At 40.0% G+C, this 12,939-nt stretch overlaps 1 protein-coding gene across 6 annotated transcripts in view; it reads left to right on the top strand.

The window, feature by feature from the left end:
• NHSL1 (NHS like 1) overlaps positions 1-12,939 on the top strand; it is a 191,560-nt gene that overhangs the window by 160,797 nt on the left and 17,824 nt on the right. For all 6 annotated transcript variants that reach the window (XM_036415169.2, XM_036415167.2, XM_036415170.2 and 3 more), the window contains exons 3-4: positions 1,383-1,507; positions 10,464-10,656. In XM_036415169.2, the coding sequence (XP_036271062.1) occupies positions 1,383-1,507; positions 10,464-10,656 (318 nt within the window). The remainder of the gene's footprint in view (positions 1-1,382; positions 1,508-10,463; positions 10,657-12,939) is intronic.

Here is a 12,939-nt window from a genome sequence, read left to right as displayed (position 1 = left end):
TGACCGGGAATCGAACCCACAACCTTTTGGTGTATGGCACAATGCTCCAACTAACTGAGCCACCTGGCCAGGGCTAGCTGGCATTCTAAAAGATCCTCATGGCTCTTTCAGTGGGCTTTTTAAAACTCTGATTTGTAGCCCGGGATTGGAAACTTTCCACTCCCACTGTGTGGTAGCTAAAGAGAGGGTTTTTTATTCCCTGGTTGGAGAATTTTTATCCATGTACGAATGCAACTACTGTCTCCTCTTTGAAGAAGAATCATAGATCCCAGTGTTAGAAAAGAATTCTGAAGATGGCCTACTTTGGTTCTGTGCTTTTACGTACATGGCTTTGTAAAGCTGTGCAAAGAGGAAACTTTTCCAACGGCACACACATTTGGCACTCCTTTAGCAAGCTGAATAATTAAAGGAACCCTGTGGCAAATGCTGTTGCAAGACAAATGCTCCTCCTCTAAGGTGGCATCGGAGTAATGGGAAAGCTCCTGGGGCTTTATTATTATTATTTTTAAAAATATATTATTGTTGATTTCAGAGAGGAAAGGAGAAGAGTGAGATATTATAGAAACATTAATGATGAGAATCATTGATCAGCTGGCTCCTACACGCCCTCTACAGGAGGTCAGTTTATTCCTGGTCAGGGCACATGCCAGGGTTGCAGGGATTGAGCCTCCTGTCCCATAGGTGACACTCAACCACTGAACCACGCCCACCAGCAGCTCCTGGGGTTTTAAAAAGCCTTTGGAACTGGGGTTTTAAAAAGCTGCATTCCCCCACTGATGACAGTAATTAGCGCAATGGTCCTCCTTGAAGACAATGCCCAGTCTCTCAGCAGCCAGCCAGTGGTGTGGTTCCCAGTTCCCCAGGGCATCAGGCCTCCTGCTTACCTGCCACTCGGTGGTGCCAGGCATTCCTCTGTGGGCCGGCAGGCATCTCAGACTGCCACCAGATTCATATTAAATTCAGCACAATGACTATAGGCTGGTTGGCACCAAAGTTAAAACGAGAACTACAAATGAGAGCATTACCACCAATGATTTCTCATGCCACTTCCAGCTGACGAGTCTAGGAAACAAGCCCAGCTTGCTCATGAGTTTCGACGTGGAATTATATAAGCAGTTGTTGTGTGTCAGAAATTGACCCGGAGGGTTGCTGTGAGGTTTGAAGGTGGTCCCTGCAAAGTATAGGAACATGGCCTGGAATGTATAGTAGTAGTTGCAGTATATATAATTCTTAGTCATTTTTATCATTTCATTCTTAATGTTGTTATTATGTTGAAGTCTTATTATGCCCAGGAAAGTGTTACCAGAAACGGTAAATAAAGCGGAGTAAAGAAACCCTGGTTCTTAATGCCCTTTCTCCCTCCCGCCCTGTGCCCCCTGCAGAATGTGATAAGCTGCGACGAGATGGCTACCGGAGTTCTCAGTACTACTCCCAGGGACCCACCTTCGCCAGCTCCGGTCCACCCAGCGATGAGTATCAAGATGAGGATGATGAAACGGATCAGAAGGTGAGGCTCCCAAATTCAACATGGGATCCTAGAACAGAAAAAGGATATAAGGGGGGAAACTGGTGAAATTAGAGCAAAGTGTGTTGTTGTTTACGTGTGTCGTGGTTTTGCAGCACATCAACAATAAGGGACCCTGGGTAAGAATACACAAGGAATTCTCAGTACTATCTTTGTAAGTTTTCTCGAAGGCTAAAATTAGTCTCGGGGCAGGGGGGTGGTGAGGGGAAGTAGGGGGAAGTTCCTGATCCAAACAAGTTATTGAAGAAGCATAATCAATATATTTGTGCATTTTGAATAAATGCATTTCTTTTGGTTAAAGAAATAAAGTATCTTATTTCTGTTGTTTTGCTTTGTTCACGTGACCAAGAACCTAGTGAGATTACAAAGAAGAACTCTAAGGATAGCAGCAAAAAGCCATTGTTTCACAAGTGGGCAGTGCTTTTACTTAATATTACAGCGCAGGGCAATTTGCTTTCGTGATGCTGTTTGATATCTGCATTCCTTTTTCCCCCACCATCTTTTGTGATATGTGCAAACTACTTAAGACAAATATATTTCTCAGTACTAAATGCACATGGAAGAATAAAAATGTATGGAGATTTTAACTTACATGGTTTTATTTTTCATTTTATTAAGGAATGTTGACCGACACTAATTACCTAATAAGGTTTGATGAACAGGGTTTGCTTTAGAAACCATTTTAAATTAACCTAAGAAATTTCAGTGGAATTTAGGTCAATACATCAAAGTCTTACTGTTTGGAGAACAGTATTCAGAAGTTATTATCCTCTCTCAAATAAGTAACATCAGAGCAAAAAAGTTGTTAACAGTTGTTCAAAAATAGAAAATTAATATATTAAATTTTTGGTTTTCTAATGAAGATTTGACCCAGATTTTTATTACAGAACTAGAGGCCCCGTGCATGAATTCATGCACCAGTGGGGTCCCTAGGCCTGCAGGTGCAGGGCAGGCTGAAACCCTCTCTCCGACATCCCCTGAGGGGGTCCCAGATTGTGAGAGGGCACAGGCCAGGCCATCTGATCCCACCGGTGCACGATCAGGGCCAGGGTGGGACACAGGAGATTGACCAGACAGGGAGGGACTGTGGGAGGGCTCCAGAGTATGCCTGGCCCGTCTCACTCAGTCCCAATCAGCCGGACCCAAGCAGCAAGCTAACCTACCAGTAGGAGCATCTCCCCCCTAGTTGTCAGTACATGTCATAATGAACTGTTGAGTGACTTTAGCATATCATTAGCATATTACACTTTGATTGGTTGAATGGCTGACTGATTGACTGGACACTTAGCATTTTAGGTAGGCGGTGGGGATGGAGATAAAAGGTGAAGAGACCAGTAGACTGTCTTAGAAGGGACACATGAATTAAAGGTTTAGGCAACGGGTGCTCTGACATCAAAAGCAGTTGGGACTGGGACTCAGTGAACATATCATCAAATGATAGAAAAAAAGCATTACTTGCATTCAACAAATACTAAGCATTTGTTATATATTTAAGACAGAAGCCCTATCCTAAAAGGAGAGTTGCTAATAAGGTCAAGGTTAAGAACATATAAATTAGAACAGAGAACCTAGAAGACATCTGTTCAGATTATTTATTCTGGATAATTATTTTAGAATAATAAATGCAAAGTATTTGCCAAGTAAACGTCAAGTTTATGGTATGAAGAAAGATATTTGGCTAATGATAACCATATATATCTTTCAAAGTGGTGACATAGTGTGGCGAGAAAAAAATTGTTTGAAGTATTTCCAACTATGTATGTCTGTACATCATCTAAATATTAAACATGCTGCATGAAAAATGCTGTCTGCAGAGGGATGTAGGAATCCACAAATTCACCCACAGAATCAGAAAGTAAATCATTACTTTAGTGTTGTTTTGGTCTTCACATTTCTGTTTTGTTCTTTCAGCTTTCATTGTGTGCCGGGTACTACCAAAGAGGTTATTCAGGTATTTGGAGGAAGTTCAGCTATAGATGCTAAAATACATCCTGTGAGTCGATAGGGCATTTCTCCAACTGCCATGTCGGAGGTTATATTTGATGATATGTTCACTGAGTCCCAGACATGTTCATAGAGGCCCCATTGTCTCAGCAGAAAGCATGTCAGTCATGAGTTACTCAATCTCTTGTGTAAAATTCACCCCCAAACAGATAAGTGAAGCTGGGATTATGGCAATAAACAGTTGGCTTTAATAGTATTGATAGAAACTAAAGTTTTCTTTCCTATTTCCTGTTATTCATTGAACTGGCATCTCAGGTTCTGTTTTAGTCTTCCTTGATCAGAGATATTTGAATCAAAGGAGGACTTTGAAGAATACAGAGGATAGCAGCCTTGCTCTCTAACTGCAGATGTCGGAGGCTTACATAACATGATGCTTGAGAGCGCTGGTCTGGGTCAGCTTTCCCACCTGTCCGCGGTGGCGGCAGCCTTGGCTAAATTGCTTGTGAGCTTCGGTTTCCTCAACTGTAAAGAGTTATAAACCACAACCCTGGTTTACAGCTGCTGTCCTGTGTAATTATTAATGCACCGCCTTCATGCTCAAAGGCAGTCAATAAAAGAATAGACCAACCAAAGGATTTATATGCATGCATATAAGCCTGACCAGCCACAGACACCAGTGGGGTGAGGGCATGAGTGGTGGTGGTGGTGGTGGTGGAAGCAATGGGGAGATAAGGACAAAAAAAGAATGGATAAATAAATGTGATATTGGAATGCAATGTGTACCCAAGTAAAACCAGTGAATTGCAAGCTCACACAACAATATGCATGTGTCTTAGAAACATATTACAAGTAAATAAGTAACAGTGCAAAGAGCACGATACCATTTTTATAAAAGTCCAAATAAATATAAACATGTAATTTAGGCATATTTATACTCTTGTTTAAAAAAAAAACAAAAAAAAAAAACGGAAGGGAATGATTAACACACAATTCAGGAGAGTGATTACTTCTGGGGAAGCAGGGAAGAGCATGGAGGTGGATGCAATTACTGGTAATATTGTGAGCATGGGTTGGGTAGCGAATTCTTAAATATTCATTATGTTGTACTGTAGACTTTGGATCTATGATTTACTCTAATCAAAAGATTATTAAGATAAGAAGTTACTATGTCTATTAAAATGTATACTCTAATTACCTATTTTCATTATTTTGAGGAAAAGATCACCTAATACGGGATAGTTTAAATCCAAACTATTTTAATTCAGTACATGGTAAGAAAGTTTCTAGAGTCCTTGACAGGCCTAGGTTTTGTGATAAAGGGACTAATATGCTGAATAAGAGAGAAGGAACAATTAGTTACTTAACAATGTGGGTATGAAAACCACCTCCCAGCCAAATCATGGAGTTGCCAGGAAGAACATGAACTGTGCTTTTGTGTGGATCCATGTCCACTGCCCCTGACTTCTGTGTTGTTGTTGTTGTGTCCGGGATGGGGAAGGAATAGGAGAGAACCAAGTCAGTCAGGATCTCGTGGATCTGAGTAGAAGCAGCATATAGCCAAGAAAGACTGAAATAGTTTTGACACTTTATATAACTATCTAGAATCTTCAAAACCAAAAATCAACCCAAAAGAGATACAATTTTGGGAGTAGAATCACCAAAGACTAAAAGGTCTAGAATGTATGTTGGTGTTCTCTTAAACAGTGTCCTATGTTGTTTCATCGGTTCAGTGTCTATTCTTATGTTATAGTTACTAAGTGAATACTAAATTTAGCTGTTTATAATTATATTTTCCAATTTTTAAAAGCAGAGCAGATTTTTTTTTTTTTTTTTTTTTTTTTTTTTAATAAGCCTGGGATAATCTGTGTTTCACAGTTAAGCCTACAACCAAGGTACGTGCCCTTGACCGGAATCGAACCTGGGACCTTTCAGTCCGCAAGCCGACGCTCTATCCACTGAGCCAAACCAGTTTCGGCTAGGCCACGTTCTTATTGACAAAGTGGGGCTCATGCTGTGAAAATTGAATGAGGAACCAATTCCTTTAAAGCCTGTAACCCAAGGAAAGCCATCTAAAACTCAGTTACTAGATGGTGGTCCCTTTTTAATTTTTATTTAAAAAAAAAGATTTTTATTGATTTCAGAGAGAGAGAGAGAGATAAAAACATCAATGATGAGAAAGAATCTTTGATCAGCTGCCTCCTGTTTGCCTCCTACTGGAGATCAAGCGCATAACCCCAGCATGTACCTTGACCAGAATCAAGCCCAGGACCCTTCAGTCCGCAGTTCCAATGCTCTATTCACTGAGTCAAACTGAACAAAGAGCTATTTCAAAATTCTGAGATAGCTCTTTTGCAGTTCCAATTTAAAGGTTCCGGAACTTACATTCTCTTGGGAGAGACAAATAACTAAAGTATGTGCATACTGGTGATATATATGAACTAAAGAGAAGCTTAGAAAGCTGAAAAGGGGATATAAAATCTTGAGATGGAGTTAAAATTTTAGGTAGGGTGAACAGCTGAGACCTCAACAGGAAGGGGACTCTTGACTAAACCAAGCACCTGAAGAATAAGAAGGTTATACTTGCGTGGATGTCTGAGGGAAGAACATTTCAAGTGGTGGGAGCAACAAGCACAAAGGCCCTGAGGCAGTAATGTGTGTGATGAGTACCAGGATATTCATGGAGTATGGTGTGATGGGGTAGGATAAACAAGGGACAGACTAGTTGGGAGATGAGGTCGTTGTTGGCAGGGGGCCAGTTCATAGATCACGTACGTAGGGTTTTGTAGGCCATCGTAAGGATCTTGGAGGCTATGAGAGAGGGAGCACCATGTTGAAAGGGGAGGAATACGGGAGGGTAGTCAACAAGGACAGAAGCATGCAGGCCAGTGAAGAGGCGAAGGTGATAATCTGTAGCGCTCCAACGCCGGTCTTAATGGAATACTTGTGAGGTGTTCTGCCGTTGAGATGCAGGAGGTTTTTTCTGTGTTCCTGCTGTATTTATAAGTACTAGGAGGGATGGGAGTCAGGTCATTTTGGAAGTCATACCATCCTGGTTTTCAAATTTTCTTCAGTAGATTGTAGGTCTGCATAACAGTCACTTTGCAAATAGCATTACCTCTGCCCTGCGTGTCTGGGAAATTTTCTTGCAAACGAAGGGAGCACTTTACAAAATAGATGATCTTTGCCAGCTGTCACATCGGAGCTGTCCCTGGTGATCGTCCCATGGTCACGAGGCTAACGGAAGTACTGTTTCATGGTGATAGCTATCGGTTCTGACAGCTGAAAGAGAAGTAGGTTACTAGGCCTGATGAGCACCATTGAGACACATGCAAACCACAGAACCGAGCTCCTCCGGGTCCCTCAGCGGGCGGGCCTCACACGAAACGGGAATCCTCTCCGCAGGATGTCGCCGAGCTATTTATTCTCTGGCCCTTTGAGGTTTTCCTTTCCTTTCTCTTAAGCCTTTCAGTTAGGATGTGCTTCTTAAGGCCTTCAGAATTTGTGTGATATTTCAAGGTTGCCTGGAAAATTATTTCTGTGTAAATATATCAGAAAACTGGAGTAACCTTTTAATTTACTAGATTAAGATTCAACCTCAGACATGTGACCTTTACACAAATTGACATGAAATTCTCAAAATTAGTTTTACTTTATGTGTATGTGTATCTACAGCGTAAGAGAAGAGAATCTGTGTTATAAATCAAACTTAACAAGAGTATCACAACTGCAAAGGGGGCAGAAATAATTGATTTATGTCAGCCTGGCTTAGCTGACTCAAACATTCCTTTGTTTTTTTCAGGATCTGTAGCCAGTGTCAGATCCAACATGAATGGATATGTATCATGATTAAGATGCCAGTAACACATACTCCAAATGAGTATGTTTGTTATTTAATTACAGACATTTTATAGTTTCCTTAGGTGAAAAAGAAACTAGGTCATCATGTTACATGTTTTATGTATTAAGAATTTAAAGTAAAAAATACAATTTATATTTTTATTTCTATATTAGAGGCCCAGTGCATGAAATTCATGCATGGGGGCGGGGGAGGGGGTGTCCTTCAGCCCAGCCTGCACCCTCTCCAATCTGGGACCCCTTGAGGGATGTTAAACTGCCTAGTGGGATCAGTTATAAATGGGCAGTCAGACATCCCTCTCACAATCCAAGACTCCTGGCTCCCAACTGCTCACCTACCTGCCTTCCTGATTGCCCCTAACTGCTCCTGTCTGCCAGCCTGATCTCCCCCTAATCACTCCCTTGCCAGCCTGATTGATATCTAACTGCTCCCCTACCAGCCTATTTGCCCCCAATTTTCCTCCTCTGCCAGCCTGGTCACCCCTAACTGCCCTCCCCTGCAGGGTTCATTGCCTCCAACTGCCCTCCCTTGCAGGCCAGGTCCCTCTCAATTGTCCTCCCTTGCAGGTGTGGTGCCTCCCAACTGCCCTCCCCTGCTGGCCATCTTGTGGTGGCCATCTTGTGTCCACATGGGGGCAGCCATCTTGTGTGTTGGAGTGATTGTCAATCTGCATATTACTCTTTTATTAGATAGAATAGAGGCCTGGTGCATGGATGGTTTACCCTGAAGGGTGTTCTGGATCAGCGTGGGGGTTCCCTTGAGGCATGGAGCGGCCTGAGCAAGGGGCCTGTGGTGGTTTGCAGGCCGGCCATGCCCCCTGGTGACCCAAGTATCTGGAATTTATTTACCTTCTACAATTGAAACTTTGTAGCCTGAAGCGGAGCCAAGCCTCCTGCTCACTCTGTGGCTTCCACCATTTCTGTTTGGATTTGTTTACCTTCTATAATTGAAACTTTGTAGCTTTGAGTGGAGGCTTAGGCCGGCAAGGGCAGGCGGAAAGCTTGGCTTCTTCCGTTGCCTGGGAAACCCAAGCCTCCCTCCTGCTTTCTGTGGCTGTAGCCATCTTGGTTGGGTTTATTGGCATACTTGCTCTGATTGGCTCATGGGCGTGGCTTGTGGGTATAGCGGAGTGGTGGTTAATTTGCATATTACTCTTTTATTAGCTATTAATAGATGCTTTTATTATGGGTAGTCTTACAATAAAAGAAAAATGCAGGTACTTGTCAATTCATGATTTTGTTGTCATAAAGTCGCATTTATATGTCTACCACCTTTATGGCCATGATATTTAACTGCCCTAGACATTTCCACAGCTATCATCTCATGAGGTCCTAAGAGTACAGGATATTCCCATTTTACAGCAAGGGACCTCAACATTTAGGAACAGCCTAAAGGTCCCTCGACTGTAAGTTATAAAGTGAATAGACTCAGGTGTTTGGATTCTTCGCCTAAGACCTTATCTATCCCTAACACCCCAAACCATTTTCATCTGTTCTGTGTAGCCCTTTTCAGATTGTCGGCGGTACTTGTAAAATACATACAGGTATTTAGTGGGAAGTTTAATTCATTAGCAGTAGTGATGACAGTGTTGTTCTAGGTGTTTGAGATTTCTAAATGATGGGTTTCTGAAGACTTTTTACTGATGTCCTCTCAAAAACTTGTATTAAATCCAGAAAGACATTAACATATGCTTTTTAAAAATGGATCAATCCTTGCCTGGCTGGTGTGGTTCAGTGGTTGGATATTGGCCTGATGACCAGGAGGTCACTGTTCAATTCCCATTTAGGGCATATGCCCAGGTTGTAGGCTCGCTCCCTATTTGGGGAGCGGGACTGGGGCGGGTGTGGGGGGCCAGGGAGGAGGTATGCAGGAGGCAGTGGATCAGTGACTTTCTTTCATTATTGATATTGATGTTTCTCTCTCTCTCTCCCTCACCCTTTTTCTCTTTGAAATCAATAAAAAATATGTATGGTTCTTTTTTTAAAAGTATCAATCTTTCCAAATGAAATGTTGGGTGAAAGAAGTCACAAAAGAGACCTGCAGTGAGTTCCTTTACAGAAAGTTCAATACAGGCCAAGGAAGCTGTGATGTTAGAAGTCAGGAGGGCAGTTACTCTTGTTTTGGAGGAAAGGGGAGCTGCTGAAGTGACCTAGGTCCTGGTTTTATAGGTGTTCCCTTGGGAAGGTTCACTGACTTTTTATTCTTAAGTAAAATTCTTTTAAGTGCCATATTTTCACAGGTGGTAGTTTAAACACTTTCCACCTGAAGCATTTAATATACATTTATTAAACGTTCTTATACGCTCATTCTTATTATAAACTGCCATCTCCCAACAAAAGTCAGTTACCCCTTTCTGTTGTTGTGCCGAGCTCATTGTATTTCTTTTGAGTTCTTGGAGCTTCCTTGGCACCAACCCAGTTGCCATGGGGCCATCATCAGATGCCAAAACAGCTTTCTTGCTTACTCTTTTTAAGACATTATGGGAGGAAAGGTATTCAAGATGGTCCCCAGTTAGGATGTTAATCTGTATCAAAACCGACACTGCTAGAAATGTTCTCATGGAATTCTGATAAGGCTCAGGGCACAGCTTTAGTCAGCTTCTTCTAAGTGAGCAATTTTACACGGATATTTTTCCATATAAATGGCTTCGGAAGAGCACAAGTAGTTGAACAACAATAGCTCTATCATTTTCCAAATGTCCCTTGAGGCCAGGGCCTAAAGGAAATGAGATTGAGGCTAGAAATTATTTTGAGCCAAACTGCATTTTAATAAAAATGGAAATTGATGGCCATAACCGTGTTGTGTCTCTGGGCTTCTTATGTTAAACTGAATCCGTAATCTTCCGACCACAGGAAACAGGAAGAACTTAAGATTCTGTGGGTCAGCAAAACCTTCGGCTGTCCACGGTTTAGGGCCTCTGGCCTCTGCGAACCATCATCATTACAGGTCATGCTTAGGATGCTGAGCCAGAGTTCTTGCAAACCATTGCTTCTGTTCCTAAAATGTGACCGGGTGTTTTAGTTTGTTGTTGTTTGTGTATTTGTTTTTGCTTCAAATCAGTTTAAGTTTAAAAAAAAAAAAAATGTTTCTGTCAGCTCTTTACACACCGTGGCTTCTTTTCCCTCATTCCCCTTACAGGGTTCTGTCTCCTCCTCGGAAGAGGAAAGACATATGCCCACCAGGAGACCTAAAACGCCAACCTCAAGTGACTTCCCTGATCTTAATACTCAGACGAACTGGGCCAAGTCTCTTCCCTTGCCAACGCCAGAAGAGAAGATGCGGCTGCACGCCCAGACAGTCCAGGCTGATGTGGTTCCGATTAACATAACCGGTATGCTTTGCTGTGTAGACAAGGTTCAAAATGTACTCCGGGGAATGACTGGCTTTTTGTTGCTGTTGTGATATGCACTTCGCATTTTATACATCAGACGGAAAGCTGTAATATATGTATATTCCTGATTGTTGCTTAATGAAGGGAATACTAAAACTTATTTATATGTGTACATGTACAATAGCTATAGCTTTTAAGTAAGAAGGCTGTCACCAAAGGTTGATGTGGAAGAACTACTTGGTCCAACTGTTCATTTGAAGCCTATTTTTTTTTAAATGGACTTAGCTTTAAAAAATATTTTGATTATATGGAGACATATTGTAAATGTGATTTTGGATAAGAAATATTTATGTGGGTTTGTTTATTTTTCCCCTAAAAGTTATTTTAAGTAATATTTATAAAGGTAAAGAAATAACAATTTTGTGATATTTCTTAGTGATAGATTTTATCTTTTTGTTTTCTCAGGTAAAAGAGGGAAAAATTCCTTGAAATAAAAATATCAAGAGAATTAATAATAACTATAAAATATATTTTTTAAAGCCTCAATAGGATGGTAAAGTTATATTTTGATCCCTAAAATTTAAATTCTACAATCTTCAAATAAAAGTTAATTTTTAATATGAATTTTTAGAATATAAATACTAGCTGCCATATGTAAAATTCAAGTTCTTTTAGAATAGTATGCTCAAGTTTTAATCACCTGTGATGATTAAAGGTGACAAATTACAAAGTACATGAAGTTCAAAGTCAGTATTTCACAAACTTAGATGAGCTGTTAAAAATTTCAAAATTTCCTGTTTTATCACGTTGGTAGGCATGTACACAGTGCAAAATAGATATGTTAAGAGTTTATAGCTTCAGCCATTGGACTGTGTGTTAAAAGGAATAGAGTACTGATCATCCTCATTGATTATCAGTCCATACAAAGCATGGCTTATAGGGCTAGAATCTAAAAGAAACAGGTTACCAGTAAGGATAAATTTTCATTAAAAAATTAGGATGAAAACCATAGCACATTTGCTGCGTTTCTGAGACTATTGCTGTTTACTGCCATTAGAAAGCTTTTTGCCATGGCATTGGTTAACTTTTAAAGGACTTATGACATTTTGATAGTTATTGGAGAATTCTTTAAAACCTTGCATTTAAAAATTACTTTTAGAACTCATTTTGAATTCCAGAGGAATGTAATAAATAAGTGCATGAATTATTTTAAATTCCATGTGCATTTTCACACATTTATTGTGCATAGGCCTTAAAGGAAGAATATCATGGCATTTTGGTCCATTTCCTTTTCAGGTAACATCATTGATCTTTCTGAATGTGATTCTTGTTCACCTAGATCACATTTATTAAATATTATTTTTATAAGTAACTATGTTTCAGAACAAAGTATACAGTTTACTGCTCAATGTAATACATAGATGCATATTTTCTACAAGAATATGCACTACATTATTTGATTGATTAAATGCAGCAGAATGTAATTATATATGATTAAATGCCTCAGGAATAATATTATAAATAGGTTGTGCTATGAAATATGACAATCCTTAATGGAATTAGGATAAAATATATTATTGTGAGATAAGTAAATTTAAAGCAGAGTAACTAGAATTTTAGGAGTAATGAATTATTTACAGTGAAATGCATTGCACAACAGGAGACAGTGTCCTTTCTTTGAGCTTTAATCCTCTCCCGTTTGATATGAGTTACATGAAGTTTAAAAGGAGGCCTTCAGAATGCCACATAGGAAAGGTTAATAACAAAAAAAAGGAGCAATATGAGTTATGTCAAAATGCAATTTATTTTTGTGTGATTAATGTTTTTAGAAATGTAGACATTAATCATAATTCCTAATTACATATTTATTGATCCATTTTCTGGATACATGTGTTCACATACACATACATATATTTCATAAAGGGAATATTTTTCTAATAGTCTGGTATAAAAAAAGCATTAAATTAAATATTTTCACTTTTAGTAGTTGAATTGACATAGGTTAAACAGTTTCCTGCTATTTAAGTGACATTTTCTAAAGCCCCAGATGACTTTTGAGATAAAAATGTACCTTCCTGTCAGAAATTGTCAAGTGCTCATTTATTTGGGTAAACATTGACCCTCTAGTGTGATTCTCAGTAAGGTTCAGCTGGGGAGAAAGTGCCGACAAATATATTATTTCAAATCCGAGGTGAAGCCTGCCAGGCATAGAGGTAGAACATTAGCACAGGAGCTGCAAGCTTGAAAACCAATGTCACCCCTTCAGTTGTAATTCTGTGGGAC

Source organism: Pipistrellus kuhlii, unplaced genomic scaffold (assembly GCF_014108245.1).
Source record: "Pipistrellus kuhlii isolate mPipKuh1 unplaced genomic scaffold, mPipKuh1.p scaffold_m20_p_5, whole genome shotgun sequence".
NCBI lineage: Eukaryota > Metazoa > Chordata > Mammalia > Chiroptera > Vespertilionidae > Pipistrellus > Pipistrellus kuhlii.
The sequence above is the reverse complement of the archived record's forward strand: the minus strand, read 5'-3'. Positions and strand labels throughout refer to the sequence as shown.